The 16582-nt window shown below is 39.7% G+C and overlaps 3 protein-coding genes across 7 annotated transcripts; all 3 read right to left on the reverse strand.

The window, feature by feature from the left end:
* Nucleotides 1-699: 699 nt before the first annotated feature.
* Nucleotides 700-3037, reverse strand: LOC129457196 (uncharacterized). Its single transcript, XM_055229822.1, has 12 exons — nt 2971-3037; nt 2018-2065; nt 1901-1939; nt 1771-1830; nt 1642-1692; nt 1531-1575; nt 1407-1457; nt 1279-1332; nt 1159-1206; nt 1020-1067; nt 868-915; nt 700-791 (listed from the first exon to the last, which is right to left on the reverse strand). The coding sequence occupies exons 1-12, from the start codon at nt 3035-3037 to the stop codon at nt 700-702; spliced, it is 651 nt and encodes a 216-aa protein (XP_055085797.1).
* Nucleotides 3038-3892: 855 nt separating this feature from the next.
* On the reverse strand, nt 3893-8551 carry patl2 (PAT1 homolog 2). 4 transcript variants are annotated; one of them, XM_055229521.1, is made up of 19 exons: nt 8417-8551; nt 8056-8215; nt 7746-7993; nt 7608-7670; nt 7470-7523; nt 7241-7405; nt 7093-7167; nt 6879-6961; nt 6687-6761; nt 6500-6623; nt 6296-6413; nt 6124-6230; nt 5995-6048; nt 5788-5930; nt 5551-5707; nt 5115-5255; nt 4925-5022; nt 4713-4853; nt 3893-4603 (listed from the first exon to the last, which is right to left on the reverse strand). In XM_055229521.1, the coding sequence occupies exons 1-19, from the start codon at nt 8438-8440 to the stop codon at nt 4570-4572; spliced, it is 2064 nt and encodes a 687-aa protein (XP_055085496.1). In that variant the 5' UTR covers nt 8441-8551; the 3' UTR covers nt 3893-4569. The 4 variants fall into 4 exon arrangements, with proteins under 4 accessions (XP_055085496.1, XP_055085495.1, XP_055085494.1 ...); XM_055229520.1 differs by having other exon boundaries at nt 6879-7012; nt 8056-8206; nt 8417-8550; XM_055229519.1 differs by having other exon boundaries at nt 6879-7012; nt 8417-8549.
* A 327-nt stretch (nt 8552-8878) lies between these two features.
* On the reverse strand, nt 8879-16314 carry LOC117387535 (transforming growth factor beta-1-induced transcript 1 protein-like). 2 transcript variants are annotated; one of them, XM_033985056.2, is made up of 12 exons: nt 16035-16314; nt 14203-14250; nt 13467-13615; nt 13335-13390; nt 12871-13007; nt 12730-12793; nt 12565-12649; nt 11711-11899; nt 11447-11620; nt 11288-11369; nt 9706-9854; nt 8879-9527 (listed from the first exon to the last, which is right to left on the reverse strand). In XM_033985056.2, the coding sequence occupies exons 1-12, from the start codon at nt 16045-16047 to the stop codon at nt 9261-9263; spliced, it is 1413 nt and encodes a 470-aa protein (XP_033840947.1). In that variant the 5' UTR covers nt 16048-16314; the 3' UTR covers nt 8879-9260. The 2 variants fall into 2 exon arrangements, with proteins under 2 accessions (XP_033840947.1, XP_033840948.1); XM_033985057.2 differs by lacking the exon at nt 14203-14250 and having other exon boundaries at nt 16035-16272.
* Nucleotides 16315-16582: the final 268 nt, after the last annotated feature.

Genomic DNA, 16582 nt, shown 5'->3' on the forward strand with positions numbered 1-16582 from the left:
ATATCCTGGAAATGAATGTAGTAGATACATTATAGATTTAATCAAAGAAACAAGTTTTGTTAGTTAGAAAGGACTAACCTGGTTTTGCTGGTTTTGTAGCTCCGCCCATACCATATCCATAACCTTAAACCAAACATCCGTGGTGTGAATGATACAAGTCATCAATAATAAAAGGTTTTGATGTTTCAAAAGTAACTAACCATTTGAGAAGGCTCCATTCACATTAGGGCCTTGCGTTCCTGCAAATATTTACATTTTAGAAGTCAATCCCCTGTTGCTGCAGCATGCTGTGATATATTAGAATCAAGAACCAATCAAATCAAATAAATAAGAAATCAAGACTAACCACCGCCATGTTTGGTTGCTTGCCCATTTGCTCCACCAAATCCTGATCATAACATTGAAAAGTTTTAAAATCTCATCTATACAAAGGTTTACACATTTTGCACATGAGAGCTGACCTGGCTTTGGTCCCTTCATCCCTCCATTTCCATAACGTGATCCCAAACCAAGACCAGCGCCGACACCAAAACCACCATTGGTCCTGTATCCTTCAGGAGCACACAGATCAAGTGAGAATTTGGTGGTAAAAACTTTACAGTGACTAAAAGATGCACAACTCACCTCCCATGTTCTTGGCTCCATATCCATTACTACCATAGGCTAAGATCAAATGCACTGTTGGTTATATACTACTGCTCAGTAATTATTTAGTGAGTGCCTCTGTGTACCTGAACTCTGCTGTCCCGCCTGTGCTGGTCCCATTCCTCCTAAGGTTCCCATTCCAGTGCCTGAAGTGACAAAGCATCTCTAGTAAAATGCACTAAAACATAGGCCTAATGATACATTTGGTTAAACAACCTGCACCATATGATGGCCTTCCATATCCCTTCATTGGTTTGGCTCCAGCTTGACCTGTGACCCATAACAATTACCTTTTGGCTAGCTGAGTTTTTGGTGAAATAAAAAGTTAAGTGGCATAATAATGATCAGTTAAGTTAGATATTTAAAAGTTTTACCATTTAGTCGTGCCCCATTAGTAGCGGGGCCACTTATAGCTTTCTGTCCTGAAACATGCAAACCATTTTATTCACAAATTTTAATTTTTTTATCATTCCATATCATATCTCACTATAATAAGCGTTACCAAGTCTTTACCATTTTTTTTCCCATAGCCATTTTGTGCTCCTTGATAAGCAGTGTTACCTAGAAATAAATTTAAAATGAGAAAATCATGAAACAGTTCCTGATTAAAAAAAGTGATTCTTTAGACCATACCATTTCCTTTATTTGCTTGTCCACCCTGTCTAAGGCCTGCGAGAGGATTGTAACCTGTGAAAAATCAAAACACCACCCATAGAAATCCACTGAATGTGTATAATTGATGTCGTTTGTTGCCATGTTACCCTGTGGCTTGCCACTTTGTCCATTAGAAACACCACCTGCAGCTCCATATCCTAAAGAGTTAACCATTCAAATTATTAAGTAATACTGAGTTCTATAGACCACTGATTTGATCAGTGAGACAACCTTTCATGGCCGCTCCACCTTGTGTTCCAGCAGCAGGACCATAACCTGCCATAAAAGCATGTTTAGTTTTGCATAGAATAGGCCACACTTCACACATATGAAGACACATACCATTATATATCGCTCCATTTGTGCTTGAAATCCCAGTGGCTGCTCCATAACCTGATGATCACCCAAAGGCAAATTCTTTATTGAAGTGATATTTTCATTGAGCTAGCAAGATAATTGGCAAGTACTCACCCAGACCTTTAGTTGGATATCCCCCAAATCCATTTTGTGCACCCATCACTTGACCCACTCCTGGTGAAATAAAGGATTAAGTCATATACAGACAATATCAAAACAATTATGTCACATGGGGCTGATGTACCTTTTGATGGCATTGCTCCACCATTCTGTGGATACCTTCCTAAAAAGAGAAAATGCCATCCATAATTAACCTCTATCCTAATCAAACATGGCGATTGTTGATCAAAGTAAAGTTTACCATTATTCTGTGGTCCCTGTGTATTCACTCCAGAAACTGCACCAAAACCTTAAAAAGACAATCACATCAGTTTAACAGTTACATTGTCTCCATTTCATATCTGGCAGTTGCTATGTGCAAACATTTTTAGGAAACCCTGTGCTCCAAAGTCAATGAAGAGTCTGTGCAGTAGTAGTAAAACCATTCAAACTCCTCTCACACTGAGCTGTTACATTTAGACTAGTGCTGCCACTCGGGCTCAGCTGCCTTTGATTTCCACAACTGAGGCCTCTGGTAAAGACAAACTAGGAAATATGAGTGCTTCACATTCACCCAGCAGCTCCATAACCAGCGTTGCTAAGATTTCAGTTTAACATCATCCTTTAAAATTCGGCAGGCAAACCCGAGCATCTGAGCACCACTTTTCATTCATCAGCAGATTCTAGGCAGAGGATAAAATGATGCATTGCAACACCATAGACTCAGTGTGTAGTTACACATCATCCTGTGTCAAAGAATTTTTTATTTTTTTTTTTCCAATCAACTACTATTATAACATGACATTCATTCACTCACTGCATTTTTATATTCAGATTATAAAAATGGGTACCAACAAAAGTGCAATTTCAAACTCAAAAGCATTATTAGGCCTTCCCCCTTTCAGCTGCAGGATACTTTTTAACTTTCAATTTTAATATATTGCATTTCCATTCCACTGGATATAAATTCAGATATTGCTGCTTCACAATATATATAAAAAAAATAAAAAAAATAAATAAAAACCTTTACATTTAAATTGTATATTTTCAGATAAACAGAAATGCACTATGGCATTTTTTTATTTTTGCTTAGTGCCAGATTGATTTAACCACACCGAATCAAACAAAAAACAGCACAGGGGGCAGAACTCATCCCTAGTCACATTCTCCTCATTCCTCTCCAATATTTAATAATAAGCTATATGCAACACTTACCTCTCGTGTGCGCTGTCTGCACCAGCCAAAGAACAACCACACTCTGTAGCAGTGCATGTCCCGACATCATGAATCTAAAGAAATTAACACGTTTTGAACCATACAAAAAAACACTCAAGATGTGTAAAATTTGACCTGGAGTAGGCAGAAGCCTGTGATCGTTGGGTCCTAATATACAGGGGCCTGTCCCCCCTTCTGCAGAGAGGACGCCCAAACCCAGCCCCTCTGTTGGCACAAGGTGGACACACAAACTTAATAACGGGGCACTTAAGGACATTAACACATTGGAGAAAGTTAGAGAAGCAAAGAAAGACGTCAACAATTTAGACAGTGCCTAATGAACTTTGGGCAAGTCACACACCCAGCAATAAACAGTTGCAAATAATGATTTGTAGCTGTTATAGTTGCCTATAAAATGCAGTTTAAGTCTTAAAAGCCAAAACAAATTAAAATAAAATGAACAATTCACATATTTAAATTCAGAAATAATTCCCAATTGTAACCAACTAAAAACATACTTAAGATAACTAAAGATGGCACTTCTTCCAGTTACTGTAATTTACCAGTGTATCCATGGTCTCAATACACACACACAGGTCTACTGTTGACTGTGGGGTAACAGTCCTTTGAATTTAAAAAGTTTCCAAAAAGAGAACGAAATCTCACCTTTTGCATAGATTCCTCACCCAAAGTCCAAATCCTCTTCTTATGGGGTCAAGGAGAGGTTAACGTCCCAGATTTCACATACTTCAGTCCCTCTATACTGACAGGCATTTCCACTATTTTAATACAGGTCAATTCACTTTGGACACTTAAAAGTGCTGAAGTGATGGTCTGGTTTCAAAAGGTGCAGTTTGGTGACTGACTGGTGATACAACCACCGTTTTAAAATCTGTGTGTGGGTCAAGTGGTGTACTTCTGATTTGCTTCAGAGTATTTAAAGACTTTTATTTATATTGCAAGTGATCTACAATTGTGCAATTTAAATAAGCTGTTTCCAAATTAAATAAAAATCTTTACAACTTAAACATTTAAGATTTCAAAATACACATTTAGTATTACAAAATGTACACATTATCCTTTTACAAAAACCCAAAACTTCATAGCCGTTATGTGCGGTCCTCATAATGAACAAATAGATACAGCTGTACAATCATGTTACAAAACAATCCTCAATCTGGTCACCAAAAGCCAAGCTACTGTTTATCAATAAGCAGAACCTTCAAATTGTAATCTAAATGCGAGTGGTATTTACATAAATGTTTAGTTAATTTACAATGGTAGTGCAGTACTAGCAAATTTGCACCTTGTGCTGCCTGACTACTGTTTTTCAAGGAATCACATTTGCGGTAGGTAACCTACTGGAGACGCAAGAGAGGAAGGTAAAACAAAGTATAAGAAAATAAAATGGAAACAGTTAAAGTGATCAAAAAGTGAAGGGTTAAGGAATGGGGGACAACTCAAAGTGGAAAAAAAGTCAGTAAGATTAAGTTAATATGCATTAGAGCTTTTTACAGACAATGTTAACATTAACATAATGATGATGCTCTGCTCAACAGTCCTCACCATAACCAGGGGAAGCACATTTTATTGTTCACCTTAAGACGGAAGAGCTAGACATCCTGTCGCAGACCTTAACAGTAGAAAAACAAAAAGAACGGTAAGTACTGGTTAATTCAATGCCATTTAGACAAATTGGACAGTAAGAAACCTGATACATTAAAATCCTTATCTAAACTTACTCCATGTTGCTTTTGAGCTGGTACACTGTGCGCTTGTCCAGGTAACGGCAAAAGAGTGTGAGCAAGTTTGAAGGCAGGAGCAGAGGCTCAACCAAAGAACACTGGGAGAGCTGACCAGCCACCTGGTAAATTGTATCAGTCCTAAACACAAATATTACAGTCTCATCATCCTCATCTTTAAAACTAAACCAGGGATTATAATGAATGCTCACCAGGCCTCAAAGTCACCAATACTAGGCTCAAGAGGAACACCTGAGGACAGCAACTTTTCTCCTTGTGACAGTAGTGCATACAGCAAGGACAAACCAAACTGAAGGGGGAGAAGAACAAGCTCAAAATATCCAGCCGTTACATTTGTCCATTTTAAAGCCAAAGTCATTCAGTTAAAAAAAAAGCACAAACCTTGTTCTGACAGGTCAGAGCGAGACACTCATATGCAGACATAGCCTCTGAAGATGTCAGATCTCTGAGGATCCCGATCAACTGACTGAAGGTCAGGCCTCCGATCACATTTCGAAAAGGAGGGTAGAGCACTGGGAGAGACTAACCAAGAGGTTTCAATTTGCCAATAGCCCTTATAAAAGGATTAAAACATTCTGAAAACTGTCTTAACAGGCTCAGACACAAGTCTGACGGGTCGGTAAAACTAGTGAAAAATGTAAATAAGAGATGGGAGAACTGATCAGCATTTCACCAGTATATATAATCCATTGTCCCCTCTATGAAAGTTCCCCCTCCCTTGTGCACATGTTCATTTAATGCCAAAGCTGATGAAACTCAGCTAAGTGAGTGTGCTATACTGATTTACAGCCAGCCTTAATTTCTTATCTAGCCTTACCTCTTCAGAGTCTCTGTTCATTAGAGTAGGCAGGTTACAAGTCACAATCCGCAGGATTTTTAATGACAAATCACGCTTCAGGAACGGTAAAAGGCGAGCTATTAGCTTCTTTCCCTTTGAAAGGAGTAGGAAAGGTAGAAATTCCCCTGTTGAATTTCTACAGGAAGTAAAAACATTTGGTTAGAGATCATAAATGGGAAATATAAGCATTTGTGCACCTGTCATTGTGCCACTCACAGCGGGTCATGGTGCTGCATCTGAAACCATATGTGATCCACTTTCCTCTGAGTCTTCTCCATCAATCGTCTCTCTTCAGTGTCAGACAGGACCTTGGTCTTTGTCCTCTCCGTCTCTTCCACCTCCAGCAGCACGATGAACAACTGCACAAACAGTGCCATCAATTATTAAAATCCCTTAAACCAATCTACACTGTTCTCTTTATACCTTTTCTATTTTACTAAGGAGTTCAAGCCGCTGTTGCCTGGTGTCTTTGTGTTCCTATAATGTAAAAAAAAAAAAGAAAAAAGATTGTATTAAATTGTCTGCAGCATTTTAAACTTAACTAAGAACTACCTCATGTTGACCATATGCTGGTTGAGCGTGTACTGCACTAATGGCCCGCCGAGGAGAGTAACACGTGGATACAGCCACTTGACCCAAAGAGCCTTCAATATGCACCACTGAAAAACACACAATGAGAAGTCTAGTGTGACACAAAATGGTGTAAAGTGCCTCAGAAAATCACCTGGTGTATACGCATCAGTCTTGGTGATGTAAGGAGTGGTGAGTTTGGGGGGCTCCTTTTTCCCCCTGATCCCCAGCTCCTCCTCTGCAAGCTTGGCTTCCAGGCGCCGATAATATTCCTGGCAATTTGACCAATGCTTTAATTACAAATGCTTTAAATATGGGTTTAAAAGTAAGAGTGTGTGGTAAAATGTTTATATTTTACTTGATAATAGTAATCCTCCAGATAGGGATTCTCACTCTGCAGCTGTATCATCTGTAGTCGAGTGATCCACTCCTTTTCTTTTGCCGTCATTAAGTTACACCAAGGGTCCCAGCCTTCTGATTTTCTGGCACAGACAGAAGCCTTCTATATGCAATTGCACACAATATAAAAAGATAGTGACACTAACCTCTGGAACATGCGCTGCTTTTGAACCAACTGCCGTTTATGGTGAGGATGAAGCTGGGTCACAGGATCAGGGTACCTATTATGAAATTAGGATATAATTTATTGTCTAATTAAGTATTAGAATAAGTATGAATCCCGTTTTCTAGTTTCTGCTTTGTTCTGCTAAATAAAATGGATTAAATTATGCTGCCACCTGAACCGCTGCACTGGGTTAGATGATGGGCTGTAAAATGGTGAGGGTCTTGGTGAATTTGCTCCAAAGCGAAGCTGCATCATCTTTGGAGTAGAGGGACATGGACGGTTTGAAGGAAATATAAAACGATTTGTCTGGGTCAACAGAAAGTAATGTTAACATTTTGTTAATGTTGATGCAAGGCATTTTAATGTAATTTTAATATATACTATACCTGATTGAAATGTTGTCTTGGGGTCAGAGGCTGGCGTGGGAATATGGGTGATCCCGGTAACATGGGTGGAGGAATCTGCAAGACAAAAGTAGAACTGATGTGTTTATCCTCCTTTTAAACACATATTCATATCATTCCAAAGGTCCACCTGAGATGGTTCTCTTTGGCTGAATTGTCTCCTTGCGAAGGACCCTCTGGGCTCTCCTCTCCTGCCCCTGAAGAATGGGACCGGAGGAGGCAGGTCTATAAAGTCACAGTTCAGATTTTGACCCCTGCCTCTGTGACCATTAATCACACAAACTATTGCACTGTCCTAAAGAAAACTAGTGTTAAAATAGGTATACTATCAAATTACATCATTCAAAATTCATTAGAACCTCAAGTATTGACTGTGATGTTTTCTGTGTCTTCTTGTGGGTTGGACCCATCCACTGGAAAAACAAGTGTAAAAATTAAAAAAAAAAGAAAAAAAAAAACTCAAGAGATTTTAAAAGATTTCTAAAGTTAATGCTTACATTTTCTTCAAAGGGTTTTCGGTATAATGTACTTCCACAGTCCACAATAGCACTGTCCAAAGTCTACCAAGGAATCACCATGACATGAGGATCAACTCAACTGAACTACTTACAATAACAGGGAAAAAAAATAAACACCTTGATACTAGGCCTTCCCTCTACCATCCTCATCACAGCAGGGTCTTCAAACATCTGCCCCCTGCCCAACGTGCCTTGTAGACCCCTGCCTCTGTTGCATCGTCCCGGAGGGGTTCGGGACACCTGTCTTATTGGGGGGGATGGGGAGCAGGGCAGAGGTGGAACTTTATTGTCCAAAGAAGGAGGTGCTGGTGGTGGAGGAGCAAACTGAAGGAGACTGGCATCTTCTGCATCTGGTGTGTCCATTTCTACAGAAGAGGAGATATGACTGACACACTGCACTATCACTACAAGAGTGAATAGTACGCACCCATCCCAAATGTTTCATCATTATAGATGTTGATCTCCTCATCCTCTTCAGCCATGGCTTGGAGCTGACAGTCCATGTTTGGGTCTTCCTCTGTGTCACTCCACTTCCCTCCATTTTCAGGCCACTCAGGCTGGGTTGGCTTGTCAGACTCCTGTGAATTCTAAGGGAAATGTTTAATAGGATTTGAATAGTAGAAGCATAAAACAAGAACGAAAGCCAATTGCGAAACTGCATCAAATCAAAAGTCTGGACATGTCATAATTTGTAATAGCCTACAGATTATGATATCTCCAACAGATAAATTACTGAGAGATACACAAGTTCTGTTAGACTTGCTGATAGGTTAGAGACGCCAGCTTACTTGTTGGTGTTCTTTATCACTCATTTTGAAATATTTTCGGCGTTTAGACACGTGAAACTCATGTGTCCTGCTGACTTCTCTGGTGTCAAACGGCGGCAGGGCTTGATCAACCTTTAATTGAACTCACCTGTGTCCACCGAGGCACGCGGCATAAGTGCGTCATCACGCATTACCGTCAATTAAACTAACACAGTGATTTATGAAAATTAAATACATAAATATATAGTTGGCTCAAATATGGCCTTTATAACTTGCGAGTTGTTGTAAGCTTTGCACTAACCCGCGAATAGCGACCTCTGCTGACGTATAATAAATACCATGCTGTTGTCACAAAATGCTAGAATCGAATCAGTCCAAAATGTATTCAAACATTCAAGTTATGACACTATATGCGCCATATCTACAAACTACAGAATGAATTACATGTGTTCACAGAAATAGGACTGACATAGAAACAAAATGTGTTTATCTTTCTTTTATTATTTCTTTGGCATTATTTTTGGTAAATTTGCACGATAGTAAAAGAATAAAATATCTGACATAACATGGTCAAACATATAAAACATACAGCAATATTACAATGTACAAGGCAAATGCAGTGACAGAATACATTTTTGCAGAATAAAGCGCGTATATTTAAAAAGGGTAATGGCCAGCACAATCTTAGATAACTCCCCAATTGTCCTTTGCCTTTGGTACAAATAAAACAATTTTAAGCTTCAATTTGAACAGTTTACATTCCTGAAGGTTTTTTTGGCATCATGTTTGGGCTTTCTTTTAACACTTGGAATATGCAGTCCTTTACTCTTATATTAATAGGCAGTTTATATTCAGACACTTGACTTTATCCAAAGAGTTTGATGAAACAGGGATGGCAGTAGGGTTTGTTCTCCTGCTCCTTGAAGCAGCCTTTACTCAGAGGTTTTAGGCAGAAGTGGCAGACGAGGTGATGGGGGTGAAACTTGGCACCCATCGCAGTGACACAGCGTCCCAGGATGGGCTGCTGACAGGCCTGGCACATACTGCCGCGCGACTGGTGATAGTGGGCTTCACAGAGAGGCTTCCCGTCATGTTCAAAAAAGCTTCCGTTGACAAAGGGGCTGTAGCACTCCTAAAAATATTTAGAAAGAAAGTTGAACACAATTCTGGAAAATTACACACAGAAAATACAGTGTTTTTCATTGAATAAAATGAAAATGGTAAATGATGAATGGTTCTTTTAAAAAATTGGTTCAGTGAAAATTAGACTTCAAAATGTGACCAACCAGGCATAAAGGAGAAGCACTTACTCTACAAACAAAACACTGCGGGTGCCAGAGGGAGTTGAGGGCTGAGATGTAGTTTTCCAGGATGGGTTGGCTGCAGCCTTGACAGCGCGATGCAAACAGTGTCAGAAAGCACTGCTGGCAGTACTGCTGACCCTCACGGTCATGGAAACCTGCAAGAGTAGAAAACTGCTTAATGTTTGTTTAATTTGATCTTCTTTCCACATAAAGCTGTGGCTGGGCTGCAGAAGTGGTAAAGTGCCTTAAACCCTAGTGTGTTAAGACTACACTATGAGAGGTAATTAGTATTACCTATTTTATGGATATTTCAAACATTAAAGGAACTGTATGTAGCCTGCTGTTACAGTTTTAAAACGGTACTACGATAACAACTGAACCTGTGTTGCCAGAGCCTTAACCTGCAGATAGACACATACAGGTTTTTTCTAACTATATGGAAAGGACTCGCCTGATATGAAAGCTCAGAACCTCCAGAATTCACTCAGAAGCTGCACTGATTAATGGCTGGCTGCAGGCACTGGGGTTTAGGTCAGACATGGGCAAATTACGGCCCAGGGGCCACACACGGCCCTTTGGGCTTATTAATCTGGCCCGCCAAATGTGACCAAATTATATTAAAATATGTAAGGGTAAAACTTGTTCAAAGTTTTTCTGCTGTGTTTATTTAACCCTATACAGGCAGATGCTATCGTCGCCGATAGAGTGCAGTTGCGGACTTTCCATTGTCGTAACGCCGCAACCAATAGTGCTTTCATATAAATTCAAAAGGCATCTCAAAGCAGAGGCATGAGGCTCTTTAAATATTTTACTGTCACTATGGTAATCTGCCTCTGTTGTCCCTTGAAGATGACAAGAGCGCAGGTGCCGTGGGGATTATTCAATGCATCAAAGAAAAAATATAGTCTAGGCGAGCTATAGTCTATAGTGTGCTCAGTCCTTAAAGGGTTAACTGAAATGTGATAAATCAATTTATAATTTAATTAATGCATTTGGAAAACAATTTGTACAATGAACCTTGCATATTCATGCTTTGCTACATGTTACAGACCAAATCTCTAATGTATTATATACATATATATCCTGGCCCGGCCCCTCTGGCAAATTTTAGAACCTACTGCAGCTTGTGTGTCAAAAAGTTTGCCCGGTAGTGAGGTAGTGAGGATTCAAATAACACAGTCTTTTTAGGAACAAACCAAAGTGATTTTAGCACTGAAACAAGCAACCTAAATGAGAGACTCATGTAAGGCTCACTCTGCTTTCTGATTTCTGATTGCTTTCTGAACCCTCTTGAGAACCCAAATACCACATTATAACATAAACAACTTGGCCATCAGGTCCAATGTTTTTGTAACTAAGAATAAATCAGCACTAGAATTGTTATCAGTAAAAACTATATTTGATTTAAACATGTTTACCTCATACCTGGGGACACATATGGGTCAAGTTTAATCAATTGAAGATCACACAGTTCCTTTAAAGCAGGTTGGTTTTTTATGTGATAAGAAACATGAAACACCATTCCAAAGTAGTAAACATTGTTCTTTGTACATTTGGTAAATGTGATCTTAGAGTATGTGCCACCTACCTTCCTCTCCAAATGCACGAGTGCATTTGACACAGCAGAAACACTCTGGATGCCAGTTCTTATCCAGGGCGGTGACCATTTTCTGAGAAAACACATAAAAATAATTATTTGTTACAAGACATTAAGCTGTTGGCTGTCTTTACTGTCAGTTGTTCTTACATTTAAAATTGGCTTGTTGCACTGTGCACAATGAGGTGAGAAGAGAGTGAAATAGTCTGACTCGCAATATGGCCGACTGTCCTTCTCAAAAAAATTGCGGCTGCCCAATTCAATCTCACATTCAGTGCAAACAAAGTGCTCTGGGTGCCACACTTTCCCCAGTGCTGTCACTACCTAGGAAGATAAATGAAGCAGAGAGTTTATAAATAGATTCATAGTGTAGTGACAATATTGAACATTAATAACCATAATTGAATGTCTTACTTGTCCCACAACTGGTTTCTGGCAAGCCGTACATGTCCCTTTGGAGGAGGTGTGAACTCCTTGTCTGGTGAGGTCTGACTGGAGGAGGCCGAGCATGCTGTCCAAGGACCCCCCTGATGACCCCTGAGGTGGGACAGCAGAAGTGGGCGGAGGGGATGGTGTGGTTACCGGGGTCACTGGGGCAACAGGCTGGAGAAAGGGAATATAGTTTAACATTTTATTATAAAGACACTGGGTAAAGCACTGGTTTATCATCCAGACCTGGCCTTATCAGTAAGCTAACATTTGTTCATTAGTTTCACATACATTTTATGATAAGTCGGACAGTTTATTTAATTTATTATACTAGAGTGACATCCTTCATTTCCACTATATGGGACGAAATGTAATTACAGTACTTAATTGAAAATGGATGGCTTTGGCCCATGGCAGAAAAAATATTAGCTCAGTCTTCATCTTTTCTATTATGTGATTAAAAGGTGCACTGACTAACTTTTCTGATGGAGAAGGTTCCATAGATATAGCAAATATAGAAACAGATTTGGATACAGCAATAAACTTATATCTAAACAAATATCTCATACATAAGCAGATAACACTACCAGGCCAAGTTACAGGTCATATCTGTGGAGAGACAAGCTCACTCAAAGTAAGAATGTTTTTCAAGGTATTTTTGAACAATAAAAATTGCTACTGAATAAATGCAATCGTTGAAATATACTCAATCAGATTCTCCAAGGACCAGGTGGTGGACCCCCCCAACCAGTTACAGAGGGCACTTTTAATATATCTTGTTCCAATTGTATAGTGTGAATAAAATGCAGATAATAAAGACAATGAGATTGATATCTTACTGTGCTCTGGACTCTGAAGTCTGACAGAGACGCCATAAGCTTGTCGAGTTCAAGTGTTGCTGATGTGGCTGAGGGCTTTGTAGAGCTGAAACATGTAGCATCAAATGCAATGTTCCCCATCCATTGAGATCAATATGTTGTAACAACTTTGATAGTCAGAATTACCTGATGGTCCTGTCTTTAGGTTTATCATCTTTCTTAGGAGACGGGAACTGGGCCAGGATCTCATCTAGATGTAGCCATAGGAATAAAGTGACTGATCTCATAAAACAAATGATCTGAAAAAAAATCTGCTTGCAAACAGACCAGTGATATTGAACTGTGTGGCATTTAGCTCCTGCAGTAGATGATCCAGCTCACTCAAACCCCCTCCCAACAGCGACGAGGAGGAGAAGGCTGGAGGGGGGTCTGCAGCACGAGGGGAGCGAGGTTTGTTCACTGTGCTGCAAGAAACACAAGACGGACCACAGTGGCAGCTATTATTACATTATACCTGTGTGGTCACTGCCTAAAACAAGTCTAATTTTGAAATAATCACTTCAGGATTAAATGCTCCCTCAATATTTCCATGGTACATTTTTAGTAAATATATACTAAATATAGAGGAGGGTCTTTCTTATCTCTTTCATGTCTCTCTGGCAAACATTCAGGCAAATTCTAGATTTAAATTGTTTAGAATAATTGTGTTCATCTTAATTATTGTTTAATACACTTAAAGTTGGATGTGATGTGACCCTCTATGATCAGAAAAACGTCTTGCTAACAATTACCTGTAGAGTTTATCTGCGTTTGAATTTTGTGAGGACTTCATTGCAGCAGAAACCGTCTAAAAAAAAGTTTTAAAAAAAAGTCAACACTACATTACACTAGAATAATTGCTTTTATGAGTGTTTGCGCCGTACCTGTTGCGGAGTGTAGGCGGGAGGTGGGGGTCGCACTTGGGCAGTGTCCTGGGATGTGGAATCAGCATTCAGTGGAGGTTCAGACGTCAACAGGACTGGACAACGTGAAAGAGGGGAGCTGGTGTTCTCCAAATCAGCGAGGAGGGCATCTGGATTATATTAGGAAGATACTTTGTTTATAAACAAGCATCTTTAGAATATTACAAAAGGAATATTTACATTGCAACAGGTTGTACTCATAGCATGTAACACATTTCCAAAGAATTCTGTGTTAATTAGCTATTAAAGTATAAAGAGGCAAATGAAATAGATTGTTTGCCCTATCTGCATGAAAACATTGAACATTTACTTGATCAAAAACAAAAACGACTTTGGTTAATTTGTTTAGAGTAAGGTATTATTAAATCATAATAATGATAGTTGATAGTTGATTCTTAAGAGCTACAAGAAAAAATACAACTTTAGAATGAAAAGGCAAACTACAATGTTGACTGTTAGTGCTAATCGTCATGTATGTGGAATGTGGAGATTAAATTAGTTTTTGGCAAAACATGATCCTTTAAAACTTCCAATTTGATCACAGTGATACACATCTGTGTGTGTGTTGGTCAAGTGTGTTTTGATACTTTGTGATATGAAATGTTTAAACTTAGATATACTGAGAAATACCCAGAAAACAAACTGGATGACAGATGAAAGGAAACAAACATGTAGATTGGCATGCACAGTTACGTACCAAACACAACTATACGAGGACTGAGAGGGTAGTTAGGTTCAGGTTCCCCTATAGAAAGACACACCAATACAGCAGCAGAAGGTCAGCACATATTAATAAGACAGACCATGTTGTCAAATGCAGCCTTATCACACAGTTAGAAGTGAGCAGAGCGGTCAGCATTGGCAAATTCAAGATAACATAGACACAAACATTGGTGCAGAGTGACATGCCAGAGTAGAGAGGAAACAGAGGGAGAGGAGTGTTTTGGAAATGATATCTAATCCGCCTACACACTGAATTTAAGTACAAGTGGAAGTTGTTCAGTGTTTGGCCTTTGGTGCTGCATGACATCATCTGACTGCATGGACTAAACCCAAAAATACTTGATCATAAAATATTATGACAAAGAAGCTACTGTTTTGGATACATGGTATTATTCCAGTATTTTATTTTCACTTGGCCTGTTTTCAAAAATGTTCTTTAGACTAACACCGAGAATGAACCCTTGTATGTCTCTGGAGTGAGCAGACTGCTAGTAAAACTTTCCACTGTTCTCATTTAGGAGCTGTTGGAAGTGAAATAAATGCTAGTACAAAGCTCGTGGTGAAACAGTTTCGTCAGTGGCTGTCTCTATGTTTTCTGTTTTTATGTCTTTTTGTTCTAGTAAAGCACAGTTTGTGGCCAGACAACAACTTTGGATTTTCTCGGCGTTATTTCATCCCTTTGGGCACAACTGTCCCGGATGATTCACAGTTTAGGTACGGCCATGTGGTGTGAATACAATTTTGCACACTCTATTACACTAACAAGCCAGATTGCTCATATAAGGAGCTGAAGTTCTCTCATTGGGAATTCGGACCATATTTAGAGCGGCTTGTGGACTTGTTTGTCTTGGCCATGATTTCTCTCTACAAGTGGTTCCTCTCAAAGCACAGCCAGCGCCAGATCCAATACATAAACTTACAACATACTCTGGGTAGCAGTACAAACTGTGTGTCCCAAACATGGCCAGGGTTGTCTGACTAGCCCTCACACAGTCACCCTGTAACTTTCACACAATCCTTTCCAGATGTGTGTTGGCAACATCTCACCATTCTTCACAGTGCTGCCTGCCTCAGCTAAACCTGTGTTCCTGGGCTCGGAACTGGACTTTGTAGAAGAACAAAATCCCACAAAAGCAAATGGGCAGTTTTGAGGAAAAAATAAAAATGTCCTATTTTCATTGAACTCTGTGGCTTTCTGAAATAGCTGAGCGGTCTGGGCTATTTCAGGGCTTTTCCGACAATGCCTTTCCCATGGCTCTCCTTCTCACTGCATTGAAAAAAGAAAACATTTGAAACAATACCAGCGATTGATTCTGAACACAATCCTTTTTGAAGTCCTTGAAATGGAAGACACCATGTTAAGCATTAGGCCTAAGTATCTGTCTCTCACTTATGGATGAGAAGACCCACTGTGGATCTAGTAATGTAATTGTCAAAGAATTTATTGTATTTGCAGAGCATGTCTGACACTCAGAACAGCAGCCAGACTGGTCACTGGAGGAGCTGTTCAACTCTGATTATTGCTTTGTGTCTTGTAATCTGATTTAGTTAACCCAACTGGTTCATATGGTTTATGGGTTTATAATATTGTATGTAGTTAACCTTTTATTACGCCTAGTACAACTCAAGCGTGTTAATTAATATACGCAACGGTCTTTATAAGGCATGCATACTGTAGCCTGTAATCTGACATGATCACCAAAGACTCCTACCGTATTTCCTCTATTTGGGCACACCACCCCTTCCCACAGATCCAGCCTCAGTTACAAGTCAATCTACATCACCGTTTTACACGAAATTCCTTACCCAAATCCTCCATTGTGTGCGTTATCACTCCCTCCGTTTGCGGTACACCATTCAAATAAGTTGAAATGACGCCACACGCAGTCTTGGTACCGGATCTATTGTCTGCCTCGGAGCCGAATAACTTCTAGCCCGTTATCCGCCACACAGAGGGAGGAGGAGTAAACAGGCGAAGGGCGTCCCATCGTTTTTTCCTACACGAGTCTCTTCCTGTGTAATGCCCATTACCCTGGGACGAGACCGGAGAAGGCGTAGTTAAATAAATGTGGTTACAAAGCCGCATTCCCCGGACACGTGACGTCATCCTTACATTCCTAGTCCATATTTGGGACGAAAAGTAGATTATATGTCACTGTGCGCGCGGCTGTGGAGGGAAAGATGCGCAACTGAGGATCTCTCACTATTTAGAATACAGTTCCTTTCCAAACATGAAAACTCCCGAGGTAGCAGGGTAATAGACTGGACAACACAATGACGTGTGAAAAACAAATTTGAGTATTGCTTAAAACAAATTTTTAATTTTTAAAATCCGGTTTATTCAGTTGACTTTT

This window comes from Periophthalmus magnuspinnatus, chromosome 19 (genome assembly GCF_009829125.3).
Source record: "Periophthalmus magnuspinnatus isolate fPerMag1 chromosome 19, fPerMag1.2.pri, whole genome shotgun sequence".
Lineage (NCBI taxonomy): Eukaryota > Metazoa > Chordata > Actinopteri > Gobiiformes > Gobiidae > Periophthalmus > Periophthalmus magnuspinnatus.